Source organism: Anthonomus grandis, chromosome 12, assembly GCF_022605725.1.
Source record: "Anthonomus grandis grandis chromosome 12, icAntGran1.3, whole genome shotgun sequence".
NCBI lineage: Eukaryota > Metazoa > Arthropoda > Insecta > Coleoptera > Curculionidae > Anthonomus > Anthonomus grandis.
Window position 1 is genome coordinate 15,384,048 of NC_065557.1, and position 22,199 is coordinate 15,406,246.

Below are 22,199 nucleotides of genomic sequence, written 5' to 3' on the forward strand. Positions count from 1 at the left end.
GTTGATTCCGTAAAGTTCTTGGGACTGATGGTAGACAACTCTTTAAAATGGGATATCCACATCGATTACTTATCCAAAAAATCAAGTTCTGCATGTTTTGCTCTGAGATCAGTATCCAGGGAGCTAAGTTTGGCAACGGCTATAACAGTTTATTATGCCCTGTTTGAGTCGCACCTCCGATATGCCCTTCCGTTTTGGGGTACGTGTGGTGCGACTCAATTTGAACGCATATTTAAGCTACAAAAGAGAGCTATACGCTATTCATTAAGACTAAATTACAGAACTCACTGCCAGGAATATTTTAAAAAATTTAAAATACTAACTCTTCCTTCCTTATTTATATTTGAATCCGTCTGCCTAATCCGCAAGCACTTATTAGATATGTCAGAAAGGCCATCTCACAATTATCCTCTTAGAAAAGCAGAGTACGATCTTTATCTACCAACCCCACGATCAGAACTAGTTAAACGATCCATTCTTTACAAAGCAAAAAAAATGCACAATCATCTCCCATTTGAAATCAAATCAATAACAACTTTTTCCAAATTTCGGAAAGCTCTGAAATCATACTTGCTGGAGAGAGCCTTATACACAGTAAACGACTTTTTTTAATTTTTTAATAATTAATGTTATGTAATTTTAAGCACGCGCTTCCTAAACACTGGTAAATTTGTTTATGTTGTTATGATAATGTACATAAATAATATTCGTATATTATATAAACAAATTAGTAGTTTGCTAATAATGTTTTTGTAAACAACTGCCTTTTGCCGACTTTGTATACAAGTGAATGTATATATATTTTATAGATTTTAAGGAAATGTGACCTAAACAATTTATAAAATTGTTAAGTTTTTTGTATGTTTTGTTGTATTTTTTATTTTTATATATTTGTATTTTTTGTTTTGTCTTTGTGTATATTTTGTTTGTATGATTTATTTAAATAATAGCTTTGTCAACAAAATTTTAAATTTTATGATAATAAAGCATTGATTGATTGATTGATATCAGGATCATTTCGTTCGTGACGGTCCACCTGGGTGCATTGGAGCAGGAAATGCTAATGGATGGATGCAAGAAGATGAATTCTTGCTATACTTAAGACACTTTCAAAAACATACCAACAAGTCAATTGAAAATAAAGTTTTGCTTTTAATAGATAACCCCAACAATCTCATGTAAGCATACCATGCTTGGACTTTTGCAAACAAAATGGCATTGTTGTCCTCTCATTTCCCCCACACTGTTCACTTAAACTACAACCTTTGGATCGATCGATTTATGGTCCATTTAAAAAAGCTGTAAATTCAACTTGCGATTCTTGGATGAGAAACAACCCAGGCAAAACAATGACAATTTATGACATCCCCAGCATCGTTAAACAGAGTCTATCTATGGTTTTAACACAATCTAATATTGTTGCTGGATTCCAGTGCACTGGTATATGGCCGTTTAATCGAGATATTTTTACGGCTTTAGATTTTGCTCCATCATATGTAACTGACAGACCTGCTCCCGAAAATTTGCAGTTAAATATCCCCCAAGAAGTCCAGGCAGTAGGTTCAAGAGAGAATAAAGATTTAAGCAGCACTGATTCTTTTCCAAAATTAGTAAATTCTAACTCTCCAAGAGCGTCAACGAGCGGAACTGTTTCGTTAGAGCCACCAAGCACCCCGCCTCCAGTTGCATCTACAAGTGTCCAGTCAGCCTCTAACCTCTCTTTGGATGTGTTTTCACCTGAGCTAATAAGACCGTTACCAAAAGCTCTTCCTTGGAAAACTACAGGGAAACGCAAAAGTAGAAAATCCACCATTTATACGGACACACCAGAAAAAGATGCTATTCAACAAGAATATGAAGCAAAAAAAAAGAAAGTGGAAAAAAAATTGGTGATCAAAAACATCAGTGTCCAAAAAAACTCGTCAACAGAATAGTCAGGACGATAGCAGCAGTGACAATGAAGACTGTTTTTGTCTAGTATGTTTGGAATCGTATAGAAATAGCCGTTCAGGGGAAAAATGGGTGCAATGCATTGATTGCCACCAATGGTCACATGTAGAATGCACTCGTCAAGAAGATTTGTATATCTGTCATAACTGCTTGTCAGAATTAATATTCTACTTTGCTAATTTATCTTTATTTAAGTGTAAAAATTATAGGTATCAATGTTTTTTTCTTCGTATTTCTAAATTGAATGTTATTTCAGTATTAAAATAAATATTTTGTTTATTCCTAATGGTGTTTCACCTGTCCCTGGTATGTGTTTAAACTGTCCTCGTCTCCGGGACAATTGAGACAATACACAAGGCTATATGTTTCCTTTAATATCTTACAGGCATTATATAATAAGTAAAATAACCTGATTTAAAATATACAAGGAATTATAAATGTCCTTGTAAAAAATTTTTTAGCTGTAAATATGATCTTCTCTAAGAGAAAAAAATAAATATTTGGAAATTGTTTCAATTGTCCCCGGTCTCCCCTAAGGTTTTAACAAATGTTACATTAAGCCTTAGGAATAAAACTAAAGTAAATGCTTATAAGCGGGTTTAAGGTAAAAGGTGAAGCAAATGCTTAGAGCAAAAGGTAGGAATAAAAGGAATTGTTTCATTTAATATCAATAATGATTACTTGCAAGCAAATGTTTCATAAAAACTAGTGAATGCTCATATCTAAAATATTGGATATTAGCAACTCTTGCTTTTCGTCACAGTCACAGATGCCTGCATTTAAGAACATGAAAGAAAACGCGATAAAAAAGCCTTTAATTATATAAAGGCCCGATTAAAAAAGAAATCGGATGTGAAGAGAAACCGAGTAATAAACTTATGAAACTTCTGGCCATGGAGAGAGATGGAAATACAACTGTAGCAAAAATAGCAAGTAATGATCTTTGTCGGTCATGCTATTGTTAGGTATAGTTGTCCAACCTACAGCTGCAACGGTTAGTTTTGCTGGAGCAGCTACAAGACACCCGAGTAGAATGAGAGTATGAAAGTAAAATGACGTACAAATATTACATGCAGGACAGACACATGCAAACCTGTATAGTGCCTGCGAGTTTGCCTACTATCGTGACTAAAGTTGGAATTTGGTTAGTAGGAGGAGGCGGCAGCAAGAAAGATCGAGCCATCGATAAGAAAAACCACCCACTTTTTGGGTTCAATTCAACTATCAATAGGATTTAATAACTTTTTCAAAAGTATTTTTGAAAAAATTATTGGTTTTCGGCTATGGATATTTACTTCATTTAATTTTTGTATCTGTTGACAGTGTTAACAAATTATACTTAGGTTATTTGTTTTTTTGTTATTATATAACATGTTAAAGAAGTTACTAAATAATTTCAAGAACTTCTGATATGGAGGGGTCTGGCATAAAATTGTTTTTGTGGTTTTCAAATGGTGCGAATGTTAAACCCTTACACTATCTCAAAAAAAATCGGGTTCTCTTTTAATTGTTCTTTGAATCTAGATACAACAAAAGAAACGCAAATTAGGACAAATTTGTTGGTTTGGTTTTCTATGAGGCTGAAGATTTACATGTTACTGATAAGTTTAAGCAACCTTTTGACCTTTTAAAAGCCTAATAACTCATTAATTAGAATTTTAGTGGTATACAGGGTTAAAAAAAGATCTCAATTTTTTTAAATTCTAAAATAATTTTTGACAGCGGTCGTCTAGGATGCTTTTTCTGTCCATGGTGGTGCTGTTCATATGTGCTGTACACAGAATAAAATATTTGGCAAGTCCAGGTTTCCAAAGAGGAAATGGCGAAGGCATTGAGCAGTCCACTGTATTTCGCACAGTGCGAATGGTGGTAAATAAAAATAATTTAGGTCAATCGTTAAACTCAGTGTCTTAAAATTTACCGAAATGAAGGCTAAAGAACTGTGGACAAAACAGTTCAGATTTCAGACTGCTATTGGAGCACTAGACTGTTCACTAGCTAACTCCATGAGAATAAACAATGCCAAATTCATAATCAAGGTGGGATGTCTGCCGCCGAAATACACGGCGCAAGCAAACGATTTTTAGCGTTCTGCGCACGACGTTTTGGAGCAGAGAATACTCAGCTATGCTCACGAACTTAATAAATATACCTGGACTGCCAATTCAATGAAAAGTAAATGACCACTATAAGGGGGCCGCCATTTTGCGTGATTGTCGTGATTGTCGATGTTGGCCACTCTGACAAATTTCAGTTGTGTCAACTGTAGGGAAACAAAACAATTAAAGTTTTTGAGAGGTTATGTTTACAAATACAAAATAGAAAGTTACATTTAGTTAAGAATTTAAGAGAGTAGAGCTTAGAGCTATGGCAATAATCTAGCTAATGGCTATTTACTTGTACTTTAAGAATTTCGTTAAAATTTATAAAAGAAAGTAATCCTCACCTAAAATGAGACAAAGTTTCAATATATGCATGCACTTTAAAATATTTGTTTTATTATTCTGATAATCTTGAATCTTATAAATCTAAACCTAAACTTGAATCTTATAAATCCTAATACCATAAAAATGATGATCTTCATTTAAATTTTTGCTTGTATTTACTTAACAAATTCAGTTAAAAACACTTTTATTTTCTTTTTATTTTTTATATACTAAAAATAAACAACTCTATATTCTATCATAAACACAGACAGACAATGCACAATAATTCGGTTCTGAGAAACACTGAACCAAATACGTTTAAACAAGGATGGTGGTTTATTATCCACATATTAAATAAGGAGGAAGCTATATCGCCTGTTGCAGACGATATACCCAAGCGTCATTTACAAATCGCCAAAAACTAGGCAATCAGCTATACTCACACGTCAAACGTCAGCGTCGTCAAATTCATTGCCGTAATTTAATATATTTTTTGTTGGTGACCCTGAATCAAAAGGACATAACCACTATAAAAATGGCGGCTACCAAGCAATGGTCATTTTTGGGTATCGTGGCCATATGCATTAGCAGTCCAGGTATATTTATTAAGTTGGTGCCTATGGCCATCGTTTAGGTAAGATTGTTTAAAAGACGTTCGCGATTGTGTTGCGCAAAAGCTCTACACACAGTGTACTTCGGAACGTTCCACCTTCCTTGCCGATTAAATTGGCTTTATCAATTCATATCACTCGACATAGACCTTCTTCTTCTTGCCTAAAGTACATGGAAATGAATATGTAAACGTGTTTATTTGTGTACGTATTTACCAGCTTGGATGTGACCTGACCTGACCTGGTTGGGTACATGACAACCGAATAAGAAATCAAAATTTTGTTTAGCTAAAAATGCTTCGAATTGATGAATTTTATTTCTTATTGACTGGATATTGCAGTGGAATAGGGCTACATTTTTTGGTGCAACTCCGATGTTCTTCGAGTTACATTTTGCCTCCTTTGAGACAAAACGACACTTGGATATCCTATATTAATCCAGAAACAAAACATCAATCAATGCAGTGGCGACACTCATCTTCACCAAAACCGAAAAAGTTGAAGCAAACTCCGTACTCGGATCCAAAATTGATGGCTACCGTTTTTTGGGTTATAAAGGGTCTATTAGTGGATTTTATGGTATGCGGGATAACAATTACAACTACTGTGTACTGTGAAACATTCAACAAACTGAGTGGGGCGATCCAAAATAAACGACGTGAGAAACTGTCATCTGGCGTAATCGTTCTCCACGATAATGAGCGTCCGCACACTGCTGCCAAATCCAAGAAGAAAATTAAAAATTTTTGTTGGAAACTCTTTGACCACCCTCCGGACAGTCCTGACCTCGCACTTGGCGACTAATTCCTCTATTTGTACTTGGAACAGTGGTGGACAACTTTTGAAGAGGAACTCAAGAACGGCGTTGTCAACTGGTTCATCTTTCAAGCGGCAAGCTTATATGCAGAAAGGTTTTAAAAAATTAGGGCAGAGGCACGAAAAATGCTTAGAAGAGAACAGCGATTATGTAGAGAAGTAAAGTAGGTTTGTAGCTAACTAAAAGTGCCAATAAAATGTTTTCCATGTGAGTATAAATTTGTCTGTGGCCAAACTGCCATTACATTATGAACAATATTTAAATTTGCGATACAAAATTAAATTTAAAAAATTAAACGTACCTTCGAGACAAACTAGGCGAATTAGGCGTATGCGTTTCCAAAAAGGCCCTACGTAAAGCCAAGGGACTTTGCGAGTCACCTGCGCTATGTCCCCTACTTGTTCGAGGAGGAGGTTCCGGACTTTGATGTCTCGACGATTTTCCGCTTTTCTCTCCGGAGAGTTGCATCTTGATGTACGATGCGAATCGTTTTTTACCTGTAAATAAAAATAGTTCACGCAATTTTAACTCCACATTTGATTTATTTGCTTTATAGAAATAAATACTTACATGGATCTACTTTTGACCCTTCTCCAATTTCCTTTATTAATTGTTGTTGTTTTTGTTGATGATAAAATCTTTGTAAAATTATCGGACTAGTATTGCCACAGACGTATTGGGGTTCTTCACTTTGAAAGTCACTTCGCAGTGGTAAAGGAGATCCAATCGGTGATTTCCAACGTGTTTCGCTTTGGCTACGGGTTTCCTGTAACGCAATTATGGTAGTATGGTAGGAATCGAGGATATAAAATATTAAGAATGACCAAAAATGTTTCTTAATTTACATATTATTTAATAAAGTTAGTAATATGAATATTATTGCACAAAACTTTTGGAGTATAAAGAAAATTTTGTAAAAACTATTTAGATCCCTTTTTTTAGCAGATGAATCTGAATGTTGAATTATTCTCAGTGTAGTCAAATATTCTTTAGTATTTTCTTCTTATTTCTACGTTCTTATCTGCAATTTACAAAAGCTAAAATACGTATACAGTAGTCATTGATTAAGAAAATATAAAAATATCCGCATAGACCACTAACGACAGACAAAAAAACAAATGCTGCATGGATTTTTTAAATTTACAGACGTTTTTTAATGCCAGGCTGACTATAATATAGCAGCCGACTGATCATCTTACCGGTAGAGAAGAATGTCCGGAATTTACACCACCAAATTTCCTTTGAGGCATTGGCGAACAAAGACCAACCGGATACGCCTTATTTACACCAATCTCGTCTCTCTGCTGCATAGCAGCAATATGATTCTGATAGGCTTGTAGTGGAGAAAAGCTTCTATTATTACTAACAGGCCGTGAAACACTACCGCCCAACTGGAACGCCTCCAAACGGGAGCTGTGGAAGCCCTGTTGGGGTCCTACTGACGACCCTCTTTCATCTTCATCTCGACCAGACGATCTCGACTGAAGTTGACTGACTAGCGGTTTAATTGGCTTCGGTGCAAAATGGCTGCCATTTTGTATAGTTTGTGCTGTAGGCAACTTTGACAGTGCCGGTTTTTGTTGCATTGAAAAGAATTGCCGTACCGGGTGCCTATAACGGGAAATATGAAGGTATAAGTTTATTTCGCGAAAGTATAAACAGTTATTATGGATCTAGTTTTAGTATTGGTATTTAAAAGATTTTTGTAAGTTGCTTTTTTTTGTCAGAAACAATTTTTGTAGAGATCTCCTGTGGAAATGGCTTTAAAAAATTTAGTTTAATTCTAATGATCTGATTTAAAGAAAACTCCAATTGAGGTTATAATTTTATTCGATTAGAGTATTTTTATTATTTAAATATATATTTTCCTACAAGAAGATACACATAGTTTGCGAAAGAAGGATTAGCTCGTACTTTGTCTACCAAATATTTTAACAAAGTTCTATAGTTCAGTTTAGATCGTGATAAATTACCACTAGTAAATTTTTTAGAATTCTATATGAGCTTAGAATGCAAGAGTAAAAAGGCTTTTACTTAGAAACTACTTAGATTGAGAATTTCAATCCTTTTGACCACCTAAGTAGATAACAATCTCGAAAGCAAGGCAAAATTGAAAAATATAAGACTATTTGCATTAAAATAAAAATACTTGATATAATATTAAAACCAATTAGTATATAACTAAAGCCAAATTAAAACTGTCTTCCCAAGTGTCGCTACATAGTAACCACAAACATCGAGTCAAATCCAGGTTAGTTCCGTACTACGTTTTCCAGTGTACAGGATTTTTTTTTCAGTACCTTTGAATCGAAATTAGTACATCTTAAAAAGCAATTGAATAAGTAAATTCTCACGTTTTTTAACCCAAGTTCACTTGTATCATCAAAACCTACACACTAGGTATAAAATATTCGTGAAGGTTATCAAATCTATCAATGAGTTCTTCAGCTTTTCTACTTCAATTATCTTGAAAATCATAGTGTTCAAACACTTAAAGTGCCCATTCTCGTTCAGTTAGCCGGCCCTCTAGGAACTGTCCATCCTGACCTGCGAACTATTGACAGTTAACTACTTGGTAATTGGACTGCGATTTTTGGCCGGATATGATATTTACCGACCGATTCTATTGAGTTCAATACACACGTTCAGTTAAAACTATGTTGCAAGAAGAGTTACTGCTCAATGGAAAGAAAAAGAAAAGATAAAGTTTGGGTAAAATAGTGGTTGCAAGTTTTCTTCAACATTTCATGAAATAAATTATAAGCCATGATTGTTTCTAGTTTTTGTTTAAATTCGTTAGTCCGCATATTACCAAGAAGGACATAGCAATGTGAAAACCACTATTCCAAAGAAAAGAATGTTAGTAATATTCGTAACTGATCTTCTCCGTATACCTTGAATTCTTGTTCAATTTGTTTGACATTTTCTTATCTAAATCTAATAAATTTTAATCCAGACTAATATTATCCCGACCGTTCAATATCGACCGACGAACCACTACACGCGTTTAGTTTCTATCATCAATTAACGCCGAAGTTCGCGACCTGTCGTTTACCGCTTCGTGGGCAGGTTAATTTAATGCTTGAGTGAACACTTTTATTAAACACACACCAGCGTTGACTAATTAATTCTATAAGAAATTAAAAAAAAAAACAATATCATAGATCCAAGACTCCTCTCTTCATATCCTAAAAATTTAACAAATTTTAAAGGACCGTAAGCCCTCTAAACAGATTCTGATGATCATCCACCACGAATTTATATGCGTTGGAACTTAGCCAATGAATCTCGTATAATATTTTCAATAAGTCAATAAATTACATTAAAGCAATATTCGACTTCAGAAGCTATAATAAAGTTAATTGAATCAGTACATTATTAGAATTGGTTGATTTCGCGACACATCCAAATGAGATAACAACATTTTTTTTAAAGGCCCAAGGGATAGGTTAAATTGCCAAAACGTTTAAAAATTTCATATTAAAGTGAGTTTTTGTATTTTAAAATAATTAAATTTTAAAGTTGTTCAAAAAAATTAGGGTGATGTATGCAGGATAATAAATAAAAGTTCTACAAAAGTATAATGTGCCTAGCTTAATTATAACTTTTGTTGAAGTGCCCCTATTGCTGAATATGTTTAAGAAATTTATAATAAAACTTAGAAATTAAAAATATATCTTCACACAATTATACTGAGATTTATGAGGTCCACTCCATTATGTGACTCTAAAAGCCATGAGTCATGTAACAAAAAGCTTACAACTAGATTACGCATGACGTCGAACAACTTAATTAATGATATTTAAAACTGAAAGCAGGGTCTAGGAAAGCAGTTTGCAGAGCAAGAAATGCGAATAGCACCCAAAAATTTATATTTGTTTTAATTCAACATTCTATATTTCATATACATTTTATGGCTTTAATAGCAACAGTTATTAAACGTATACTTATATTACAAGCATACACTTATATTTAAATTATCTAATTACAAAAAGTGGAATAGATAAGAAGGTAATGAAAGTCTGATTATTTAGAGCAATTTGCTGATACAGGAGATCCCTACAAAAATCATTGTTACAGTTTTCAGTCTTTATATTATTCGCTGATTTAACTGGACCAACATGAAATTTTATGGACGTGCTAATTGAAAATATGTATATAACTAAGTTTTTTTGTAAATAGAAATACAAAAAAGGCAATAGTATTTATATAGATAGGCCAAAAAAAAATTAACAAAAAAAAAATAAAAAAAAAAAAAAACAAAAAAATTTAAACAAACCTTTAAACCAATTCATAGAAGTTCTAAACACAAAAAGTCCTTAAAACATCATGCTAGGTCAGTTCAATATGTGCAAATACAATCAGTATAATTTCAATTTGAAAATTTTATAGACATGAGTAATGATTGAAATACCAAACCAAGAAAAATTAATTCAAAATTTGTTATTGTGTACAAGTGCATTTTAGTTTTCATTAATACAATTAGAAACAGGTTAGGAAAACTTGTTCTCGTTTTTTCTTTCTTAATAAATGCCTATCCAATTTTGATAAATCAACTGTAAATGATAAATGCGACATTAATTGGCAGAAATACAAACTAAAGGCAAGCACAAAAATATAAATAATGCAAATATCTGTCAAATTCAAATGCAAAAAGGACATATCTATGTAAAAATTGATTGTTGTTTCTTTTTTGTGCCTTTAACCTTCCTATGCAAGTTATCTTAGTTAATAACAATAATTATGTATTTTAATTTGGATAGGCATAAAGGTCCTTGATGCAATTTAATATAAAACATGAAATGCGAGACTACATTAAATACAAAACTGAACAAGTTTAGCAAACATTTACCCATGCTAACCCAGGAATTTTATATTATTGATGAAAAATATTGAAGGATTTTAAACATTTCAAGTTACTGACAAAAGCTACAAAGCCTTATTAGATTTCATTCAATTTATAGTTATATTAACCATGAGAAAAACCCTTCAATATTAAGGAAATAATAAACGAAGGAAAAAATAAACCACAAAAATGCATACAAACCTACTCGTGATAGATAGAGTGAGGTGGAGGTAGGGGTGGGGGGATGGGCACGCACAACAAAATGCAATCTAATGCACGGCGGGGACCGCATTCTCTCTCACTACCGGTCTGTCATCGACGTCATTCCTAAATCAATATAATAACCAAAACGCTACTACTGATTCTAGGTACATTTCACGAGTTTCACTACGATTACTACTAATATAGAGAATTATAGTCATATAGACACAAACGCTCAGATTTAATGAGAATTCAGCACGGCTTTTTTCATATAGCATTATAAATGTATATATTTTTTGCGTGTTCTTATCGATAAATATTTAACTTAATCTCATGTACAAATTTTATGCACTAAGGCAAATTTTATCACAAAGAACAATTTTAAGTATATAGTGGGTGTCCCATTTTTATTTTATAATTGGGAAAAAGAATTTTAAGTTATTATGAAAAAAGAATATCAGGAAGTGTTACTTCTACCTAACTAAATTACGAATAGCTTATATTTTTACCCACCTGAATCCGCTGCAAACCCGTTCCGAGTCAATGTTTTTCTGTTTTGTAGCAAGGTTCGCGTCCGTCGCTTGTATGTTCTCATAACTACATTATTACTTCTTCTACATACTTGATAATAGTACAATATACACTTACATTACAGACATATACAGTAGTGGCTTAAAGTAGATAGACAAAGTATTATTTTCATATAATTGTTTAAAGATTTACCCACAGGTCCCCTAGATTTTAAATTATTCTTATTTAAAAAGGTGGTCTATAAAAAGATACCAATAATATTGGTTAATTTCAGTTAAATATTTTGCTTGCTATCAGATAAAGCAATAAAATAAATATAGTTGGTCAAAAGTACATAGACAAAAACAATTTTGGAATTATTTTTTTGTCTAGATATTTATAAAATAAAATTAGTATAGTATTGCTTCTCTTTAACTCAAGGTGCAACATGCCACGCGGAATTAGATTCTCTCTTGATTTAAGACAAAGCATTATTAATGCATATCGCGCGGGTGATCGTCAAATTGATATTGCTCGTAGATTTGATGTTAAAAGAAAAGCTGTTTGGGCAATTATCAAAAGATATGAAAGGACAGGATCATTAGAGCCAAAAAATAAATCTGGTCGACCAAAGAAAATGGACATTAGAGCTGTACGCAAATTAAAACAAATTAGTCAGAATAACTCTTTCATGACTTTTCGTCAAATTCAGATAGAATTACAGGCTCTAAGGATTTGTAATGTGTCCTCAAGGACTGTAAGACGAAGGTTGGTAGAAGAGAATCTATTTGCACGTAGGCCAGTAAAAAAACCATTGCTTTCAAAAAAGAATCGCTTAGCCCCATTGGAATTTGCCCGTCATCATATATACTGGACAAAGCATGAATGGAAACGTGTTTGCTGGAGCGACGAATCGAAGTTTAATTTGTTTAATTCCGATGGAATTCAATATGTTAGACGTCCTTCTGACCAGCGTTTGAATCCCAAGTACACAAAACCCACAGTTAAGCATGGAGGTGGATCAGTGATGGTTTGGGATTGCTTCTCAGGTTATGGAATGGGCCCGTTACATCGCATAGAGGGCATAATGGACAGGTTTATGTACAGGGATATTCTCAGAGATGTTATGTTGCCCTATGTCAAAGACGATTTACCATTGAGATTCCAATTCCAGCAAGATAATGACCCGAAGCATTCCTCCTTCTCCAAAATTCCTTCCTCCAAAATTATGAAGCAATTTTTTGAAGAAGAAAAAATACCTACCAGTTTTAAAATGGCGACCCCAGTCACCCGGTCTTAATCCCATCGAAAATTTATGGGAAATTGTAGATCGTGATATTAGGGATACAAACTATTCAAATAAAGGTGAATTATTCGAACGGTTGCAACAGAAATGAAAAAATATTGGTTTTAAACTCATAGACAATCTTATTGAATCAACGCCACGTAGATGTCAGGCTGTAATAGACAATAATGGATATTTTACAAAATACTAATATTGTAGATGGTTTAGTTTGTATTTAAAAAAAAATACTTCGAAAAAAAAGAGTATTGGTTATTTTTTAAATTTGTCTATCTACTTTTGTCCAGTGTATATTTAGTTATTTCTTATTATTTACCAAATTAGATGACTGTATCTAAAGAATGTTTTATTATTTTTATACATGTTTATGTTGCTCATAATATACTTAAATATCTTTATTATGGAATTTTTATTTCCTTTGATTTTTTTAAAAAACCATTTCTCTATCTACTTTTGGCCATTACTGTAGTTACAAGAGATAAATATAAAATACCTGAAATTCATACAATTTCTCACTTTCAGATAAAATGATACAGACTGCAAAGTATCCCATTAAGAGCATGTACAAGATAATAAACAGAAACAGGGGCAAATCACGTCGAAATGAAAAAATACTTAGAAGGTTGAAGCTTTCGACCATCTTACAAACATCTTAAAGCGGAGTCTAGTTTTTTGATTTTAAGCAGGTATCACGAATTAAGTCCAGAGACTGCATAAATTCAATCAAACACCAAAAATATATTGATATGTATAGCTTGTCTGTTCTGAAAAGTATAACAAATTTAATAATAGGGTCAATGACTCACCTCCTGAACCATTGCTTTATGAAAAATAAATTTTCTGATGTTCTAAAGAATACTATGGTTGTTCCCTTAATTAAGTGTAGTAGAAGGATGTCTCAAACTATCTGCCTGACCTCTCAAAGAATTTTAAAAATTGCTAGCAGGATATTGAACTACTTTGAAGGGAATGGTCGATTCTTAAAATGACAACTGGGTTGTAGATCTGGCACCATGTTCTCGCTAATTTTGGATGCACTTACGAAGTAATTACCCTTTATATCTGGCTTTGAGCAAGGCTTTTGACATTGTTTCCACACATTACTACTTCAAAACTTAAAATTCTATCATTTTTTATGAATCTGGTGTGCGGCTGCTTGGATCTTAACTTGGGGGGTCTAACCCAAAAAGTTTAAGTGGCGGGGGCAGCGTCATCAGAAAGGACATAAAAATCCGCCTCGGGGGTCCATTTTTGAAACCCTACCTTTTTTGATATACAGAAATAATCTACTCTTATATAATATCTCAAGTTGAGCAATGGTTTGCCCTCTATAAGGAGCTGGAGAGTGTGTTATGTCAGAAAGAATGTAAAACGATTTACTCTTCAAAGCGATGTGCATAATTTCCAAACGAGGAATAGAAATAATATAATACCACTTTCTATCTGAATTTTCAATAGGTCTTTTAAATAATAAAATAATGAAACCAAAATGCTATAAATACGATACGATGCACACAATAGGGGTTAAGTTTTAAGTTTATTTATTATGTTAAAAAATATAAAATATATTTCTTTGCATTGTTAAATTAAAATAAATACTATTTATTTTATTATTGCTAAAAACATTAGAATGTGTGCAAAATTCTATAGTTTATCTTACTTTTCTGAAATTACATCTGTTTCTAACTTATACATCGTTTATGGTCTCAAGTTTATAAAGATTTTTTTAAATTGTAATATTATACAGGGTACCTCCGATTAAGTCGACACTTTTCTAGAAAATGTGAAAAATGTACTTTTCTTAAATGGAATCCCCTGTATATTTTAACATAAATAAAAAAAAAAATAATTTTCTTAATAAAAAAAATTATCTATGCTAATAGCCTGAAATTAAAAACAACAAAGTTATAGCGATATTAATAATTGTTGGCTTTGAAGTTTTTGAGAGCATAACAAATAACCATTATTTAGATAATAAAATGACAGTAGCCATAAAAATTTATTAAAATAAATAAATACTCACAGCTAGACATCAGCAAAGTATGTGATTTTCTTAAATCTAAGTTAGTAAAATGCCTTTTACGCATATTAAAAAATTTTATATGTTAGAATATTACCTTGTATGTCGAAAAAATAGTAGGAAAAAACAGAGTGCTAGAAGAGTACTGTCAGAGATTCCACTCGTAATTTGCCAAACCGAAGATACTTTTTAATTCTCTACAGAAAATTTAGAAGTAACGAAATCGTGTTTAAAAGAAGTAGAAAAAAGAACCAATTTATAGTAAGCGAGGTTGTTGAAATTTTTACTTTGGCATATTTTGAAGCTCATATGGAAAACTCAACTATGCTTGCTTGCTGAGCTTAGTTAAAGAACAATAAGGCGGACCTTAAAAAAACACAAATTTGTGCCATCTAAGTATCGACCAGTACAAACATTGTTGCCTGGCGATAACGAAAAAATACTTGCTTTTTGCAGCTGGTACCGTTATGCATATGAAGCAAATGATAGTATTTTAAATTATATAATTTGTAGTGACAAAGATTATTTTTTTGCAAAGAAAAGTATGTTGAACCGTAAAAATTTACACTATTGGTCCCAAGAAAATCTTTTCCTTTCTGATCCCAGGAACCCTCAAAATCAATTTAGTAGTTAAGAATAAATGGATTGCGACATGTGGCCCGATTCGTTGGCCATCTAGATCACCAGATCTAACCCCTCTCGACTTTTATATTCGGAGTTACATAAAGAATGAAGCGTATAAAAAATACAGAACCGTTGATCAAACACATATTAAGTAAATAATTGGATCCATAGATGAAATCAATCTTGAAAGCGACGCGTGCTTAATTGTACTCCGAAATATATTGAACAAAATAGCAAAATTGAAAAAATGTTTTTGTTCATTTATTGTAAATTAAGTAGGTTTACTTGACGTTGTATTTATATTTCAAATCCAACTTGCCTAAATTACATCATACAACTAACAAATATTTTAGTAATTAGTCTTAAAGTGCAAATTATTGAAGAAAAAATCTACAACGCCTTCTTGGCTTCAAAGGATTAACCTCAAGTTGTTTGTATCATGTAAGATGAAGGAAGTAGATTTTTTTTTAAGTAGAAAGGCTATACAGCAGCATCTAAAATTTGCATCGATTTTAGCCGTAACCACATTGATTTTATTGAAAATATAAGTCTTGTGTAGCTTGAGTATTCTGTGTGTATTGCAGCTTAAGTATTCTATTGTGGTTACTGTCCTTAAGGTGCAGATATTAAGCCATATTTTTATAATTTGTTGTGTATTCCATTCTCCAAAATATAATACAAAGTTTGTAGATAATTTTGGAATGTTAAATAAGCTTTTTATTATATTCTTGTGTATAGATTTAAATTGAGATTATTTTATCTGTAACTAGAAACATAATTAATTAATCTAAGTGTTATAGAAGTTAACTTTTTGGGTATTAGTACAGCTTGCCATTTATCATGGAATATCCATATTTTTCAGTTTGTGCTCAAGTTGCTTCATTGATCAATATTATAATTCAGTTAAGGCCTTATATAAATAAAAATTCTTTAAAAGTTAGTTATGTTTTGTAAGAAAAAATCACAAACCATAATAGGATTTTACAGTTTACAGAGTGCATGTTACACTTATATATTATTATACGAAGTAGACTAAGGAATAACTTAATTCTTAAAGTAAGCATAATTTTTTATTTGTTTCCTTTTTTTGTAATTTTAGATTTAAGTGAATTCTATCTCTATGAGAAAAAAAAAAGAATATTCTCTAAGAATCTAGAGCGTTTGTGTCCACTCATCAAATGTACCAAACAATATTTTAAAAAATTGCAAAAAAAAATTGATCAAAATTAGATAGGATTGTGCGGCAGTAAATCTTATTAGAAACTAGAGTAAATATATTAGAAACGGGTAAGTAAAGTGAATGCATTAAAAAAAAATAAGAAAAATATCTTTTTAAGAAACGCAGAAACCATGCTATCACACATACCTGGCCGCTGCCCTATCGTTGACCCTTTGCAATGCCGTTACATACCACTCGCCTACATTCACTTCTGTCACCTGATACATTTTAATAAAAGGAAGGTTTTTGAGTTTTGTGTATTTTGGCCGTTGGGCTTTCTCTTTTGTTAAACTATAAAATAATATAAAAATTATTTAAAAAAAGTACCTAAAGTTGAAATTTAAAATTACAGATTCTACTTACCAGCACTTAACAAATTCTCGAAACTCAGTTGAGAACTTTTTATCCTCAGGTAAGCATGGCGGATCAGTCACAATCACTTTGGTCAGTACTTCAAAGTCAGTCTTACAGTCTTGGTAGGGAAAAACACCTGTAGCCAGTTCTACTAAGGTTATTCCTAACGACCACACGTCCGCTCTAACGTCATAGTCTGGATTTTTTGGATCTGGTTCTATACGTTCCGGCTGAGACAAAAGTTTTTTTTTAAGAAATTAAAGATGAATATTTAAGAAGACAGACTTACTGCCATGTAAGCGGCACATCCAGCGCTTCGTGATTTAGCCAATGAGTCAACTAATCTACCACTAATACCAAAATCACAGAGTTTTACATTTCCTCTAGTGTCTAAAAGTATATTTGATGGTTTTACGTCCCTATGGATTACATTGTGTTGGTCCTTCAAATACGCTAATGCTTCTACTGTCTGGAATAAAATTACCAATATTTATTTTAAAAGCTAGTGTAAAATAACATCAAACTTACAGCTACACTAACTTTCCCTAACACCTCTTCAGGTACTGGTTGTTTCAACCTTTTAAGAAGTTTATCAAAGCATGTGTCCATTAGTTCCATACAAATCCAAACTTCCGATTCCGTTATAAAACATCCTAAACATTTTACAATATATTTGCAGTCAGATTTAAGGACTACTTCAATATCCATGATAATTCGTTTTAGTTCTTCACTGTTGCCAGAGCGTCTCATTTGCTAAAATTCAGTTAAATTCCATTGCAAAAACTATGAGTGTAATAAAAAATCCAACTATATGCTATTTTATATTATTTATAAAAGAATTTTATATCAAGACTTTTTCTGTCAGATACTTTTTAAGCCTATGTCTAAAGCAAGTGTTGCAAGGTCTCTAATGTTGCATGGCAGGTGATTGAATACCTTCATACCTTCGTAAACAATTTATTTCTGAATAAGAGCGGACGTTGGAATGGGTAAATGCAGATTGCCCCTCTGTCGTGTCACATACCTAGGGTCCTCTGCCATATATTTATGCCGATTCTTGATGACGCATGCAACTTATACAGTATATACACACAGGTGACTGTTAGAATGTTTTCTCGAGCAAATAGGGGGCGGCAGGAATCGCGAGGTTTTGCCTTGCAAATATTTTTGAGGGCTCTCTTTTGCAATACAAAGAGGGACTGGATAAGATAATTGCTAGCATTCCCCCAAAAACAAATACCGTAGCGAAAACGAGACTCGACAAGGACAAAATATACAGTTCTACCCATCTCGGTACCAAACTCTTCAGTTTCGACCCTGACGGCAAAACAACCAGCTGATATTTTACTAGCAAGATAAAGTAAATGATCAGTAAATTTAAGGCTATTATCAATGATGACACCAAGAAATCAGCTGCTAGAGTGTTCAGCAACTTGATTACCGCCAATGGACACATCCCCAAGCTTACCCCTAAATGACAGGATTTTGGTCTTACTGAAGTTCAATCAATGACAGCCTATTTGAGTCAAACCAGTCCCGTATCCTCTGGAGGTCCATTATCAGGATCAGATGCAAAGACTCACTATTTAATCCATGCCAAAGAATTATTGTGGTGTCATCGGTAAATAAGGTAATTTTCCTCTTAATGTCCAGATTTGTAAGATCATTGACATACAAAAGAAAAAGAATTGGACCCAAGACCGATCCCTGTGGTACCCCCCAAGTGATTTCGTGATTTTCTAAGATCTCAATGCCCACAAAAACTTTCTGATGCCGACCCTCCAGATATGAACGGCACCAAGAATGTGCTACGCCTCTAAAACCATATGCAGTTGAGCTTCAGAAGCAAAATCATCGCATGGCTAACACAATCAAATGCCTTTGAAAGGTTACAAAAGACGGACACACAACCGCTATTCATTTAGGCATATAGATCATTCAAGAAATTGTATATGGCATCATCCGTATTGCGGCCCTCTGGAAAGCCATACTGGAAGTTGGTAAAAAAGCTATTTGAATTGGGGTAAGACATGCGAAATTTTACCAGTTTTTCAATCAACCTTGATAGTGTGGAGAGAAGAGAAATAGGCCAAAAGTTAGATGGATCATCCAGATTGCCATCCTTATGAATGGGAATCACTTTGGCGCACTTCAAACAACTCAGAAAGATACCCATTGTCCATGACACATTGATCGCTTCAGCGAGACATTAGAGCAATATCCAGCAAGTTAAATAAAATCTTGACCATGATCCCATCCTCACCTGACTTTATTTTTCATGAAGTTTAAAACTCTTATTACTTCTTCCAAGTCAGTAGGTAAAAAGGAGAAAGAATGTTGAACTATTGTATTTGTAAGATAACTAAGTGGTTCAGTTGATGGAGTAAGATTTTGATAAAGATTCTGGGTTACCGTACAGAAGAAAGTATTGAGTTTGTCAATATTAATTTTTGAATTTGCAGCATGTTTGTAGTAGTTTTTACTGTGGATATCATTCACTCTTTTCCAGCACTGCTTTGGCTTGTTTGAACTCTGATTCAATCATTTAGAATAGTGGGATTTTTTATCTAGCCTGATACAAAAGATACACGATACGAATTGAGGTACGAGTGAAATACTGGGCAGTCAGTAAGCTTTCTGATGGTATGTAGGGAACGCAGATTTTTTGAAGAGATTTTAAGCCCTGTTGTTAGCCAAGACTTTTTGTTAGCCTAGACTTTGACGTAAGCTTGACAATGGGAAAAGCAACATTAAATAGTGGAAACACTCGCATGAAAATTAGAAACTGGGTTAGGCAATACACCTGGGTTTTTCAGTCAACAGAGGTGCCTAAATTGCAGAAGTGCTCATAATTTTTCTTACCAAATATTCGTCCAAAACTCGGCTTTGCTTTTATATTTATCATGGTATTTTAAACCCTACACATAACAGCATCATGGTCTGTTAAAGCAGCATTGATAACATTGCAATTTATTATAGAGTTTGGAAGGTTAGAGCATATGTAGTCAATTGTAGTGGACGAATATTTAGTCACTTGAGTTGGTGAGTCCACATGTATTTGCAAGTTAAATGAACTAAGCATATTGCGTAAACGGAGAGTCGAGGCAGAGTTCATATCCTCGTAATTTTCGTTAAGATTTCCAGAAATAATTATTTCAAACAAAAGACTCTCAAAAATGAAGGCGATCAATAAATACAAATAATGTATACATTTCTTGGGCTAGATTATAGAGGTTTGATTCAAACAATAAATTACACTATATTGAGTAATGTAATATTAGATGGTTAATATTTGTAAAAAAAGCCTTTTCTATAATTGCTATTTAATGAAATTAAGACTACTTCCCTCACCTTAACAGCAATAATCTTGCCACTAGGATTGTGTCTCATTTTGACAACATGTCCACAAGTTCCATAACCTAATTCTTCAATATGTACCATATCTTTAATATCTGTTCTGTAAAGAACTCCATCGATTTTGATATCGCCACTAGTCTTCATAATTTCTCTAAGTCTGTTTTCAGTCTCTGCATTGTCATTCCTTCGTGGGCCCAAGATCAATTGTTGTGGTCTTGACATGTTGGGGCTGCCTTGTCGGCTTAGATTTACTGAAAAAAAAACACTTTGAAAACACAGAGTTAAATTACAAAAATATTCTCAAAAAAATACTGGTATGTAATCATTCTTTGCTTAAAATTTGATCTAAACTGATCATTTTGAAATAGGTCATCCATATTCTCAAAGAGACCTTGAGAGTAATAAATCAAAAGACAACACAATGTAAAAAAAAATGAAAATAAAAAAATATATATAAAATACAAACACTAAGTATTTGTTACTATAATTATTCCCTTAAGATGTTAGTATGTATAAAATAAAATGTCCCCTTAGAATGTAAGAGTTCATAAATATCTGCAATACGCGCTTCTGCAAGACAAACACAGACTGAAATAATCTTTTAGAGCTATTTCCCCAAAAGCTGATCTTATAAAGAAAATGGGACGGGACTCAAATAATGCAAAATAGGCACTTTTTGCTTCTTTTTGTCAAGTTCACTCCTAATGGTCCTTATTGCAAAACATCCTGATGATATTTGTTGAACATGTTAAATAATCCAATACTATAAAGCCAAATTATATTCTAAGCAATACATCACCATCTTGATTTAAAAAAAAAATTATTTGGAACACCTTGGTACCTGGTTGCACCTGCATCTAGTTAGAAAATTTCAAGATATATATTGCACAAATATATATATTTTGTTACCTTTACTTACTATGTAACTATTTAGTTTCTTTATGAATTACCTAAAACTAATAAACAACAGAAAAAACAATATCATCATAGTCAAAAATACTTTTCACATAATAGCACATAACAATAATAGTTTAAAATATAAAAAATTTATTGGGGGAGATTTTAAATAAAGTCATCCCTATGTGCTGCAATGTAATCTTTAAAAAATGTTATATTATTTATTTATCTATTTATCTACCTATCTTATTGAAAAAACTTTTGGAGCTGAATGATGCATGGATCTAAGGTTTATGGTTTAATTATTTTTAATTCGTAAATCAAAAAAGTTGTTTAATATTTGTCATGTATTGTAGTTATTTTTGTTTTTATATGTGAATGAGCAATCAATTCCCTTATTGTATAGTTCTGTAGCAGAATATAGATTGTTTTTTGTATATTATTTTTAAAACATAACTTTATTAAGCCCTATTATATATAAAGATTCCATCAATGATGTCATCATTACCAAATTAAAATGTATTCTAGTAATAGTGACAGAAATAAAACTTGTAGTAAGTATATCTAAGGATAGGTTATTTAAATCTAACAGGATGGGTTCCAAAATTTTTTCCTGTACATACTCATTCTAATCTTTTATTAATTTAAAGGCTGCTTTTTTTAATAGTTTTAAAGAACACAGTTTTCCCTGCAAACTGAGCAACAGAGTGATGATGATCAAACAGAGTGACAGTCAGAATTGTACTAAAATAAAAAAGAGTTTTAATAGATTTAACTTAAAATTCAGCCCTATTACGTCTTAGAGGAGTATTTTAATGATATGTATATATAGACTTTTAAACTTGCTACTACAATTAAATAATGTTCACTTTCTTTAGCAAGCAACTCTATTTTGTGTTAGTGCTCACTTCAAACATTACCAATAGCTTTTTATAAAATACTACATTTTTTGTTCCTAGTTAAATTACGTAAAAATATAATTAATTCTTTTTGGTCAGATCTAGAAACACTAAGAAGTAAATATATAGTGATTTCATTCCAAAACAAACCACACTTAGCTTCTT

General features: G+C 32.6%; 1 protein-coding gene across 2 annotated transcripts in view; it reads right to left on the reverse strand.

Annotated features, from left to right (window-relative positions):
- The window catches only part of LOC126743363 (dual specificity mitogen-activated protein kinase kinase 7-like), a 33,914-nt gene that overhangs the window by 9,126 nt on the left and 2,589 nt on the right, over positions 1-22,199 (reverse strand). For both annotated transcript variants that reach the window (XM_050450413.1, XM_050450412.1), the window contains exons 2-9: positions 20,233-20,489; positions 17,410-17,634; positions 17,171-17,350; positions 16,891-17,111; positions 16,675-16,818; positions 7,004-7,415; positions 6,375-6,570; positions 6,106-6,301 (exon numbers count right to left, since the gene is read on the reverse strand). In XM_050450413.1, coding sequence (XP_050306370.1) covers positions 6,106-6,301; positions 6,375-6,570; positions 7,004-7,415; positions 16,675-16,818; positions 16,891-17,111; positions 17,171-17,350; positions 17,410-17,634; positions 20,233-20,489 — 1,831 coding nt within the window. The remainder of the gene's footprint in view (positions 1-6,105; positions 6,302-6,374; positions 6,571-7,003; positions 7,416-16,674; positions 16,819-16,890; positions 17,112-17,170; positions 17,351-17,409; positions 17,635-20,232; positions 20,490-22,199) is intronic.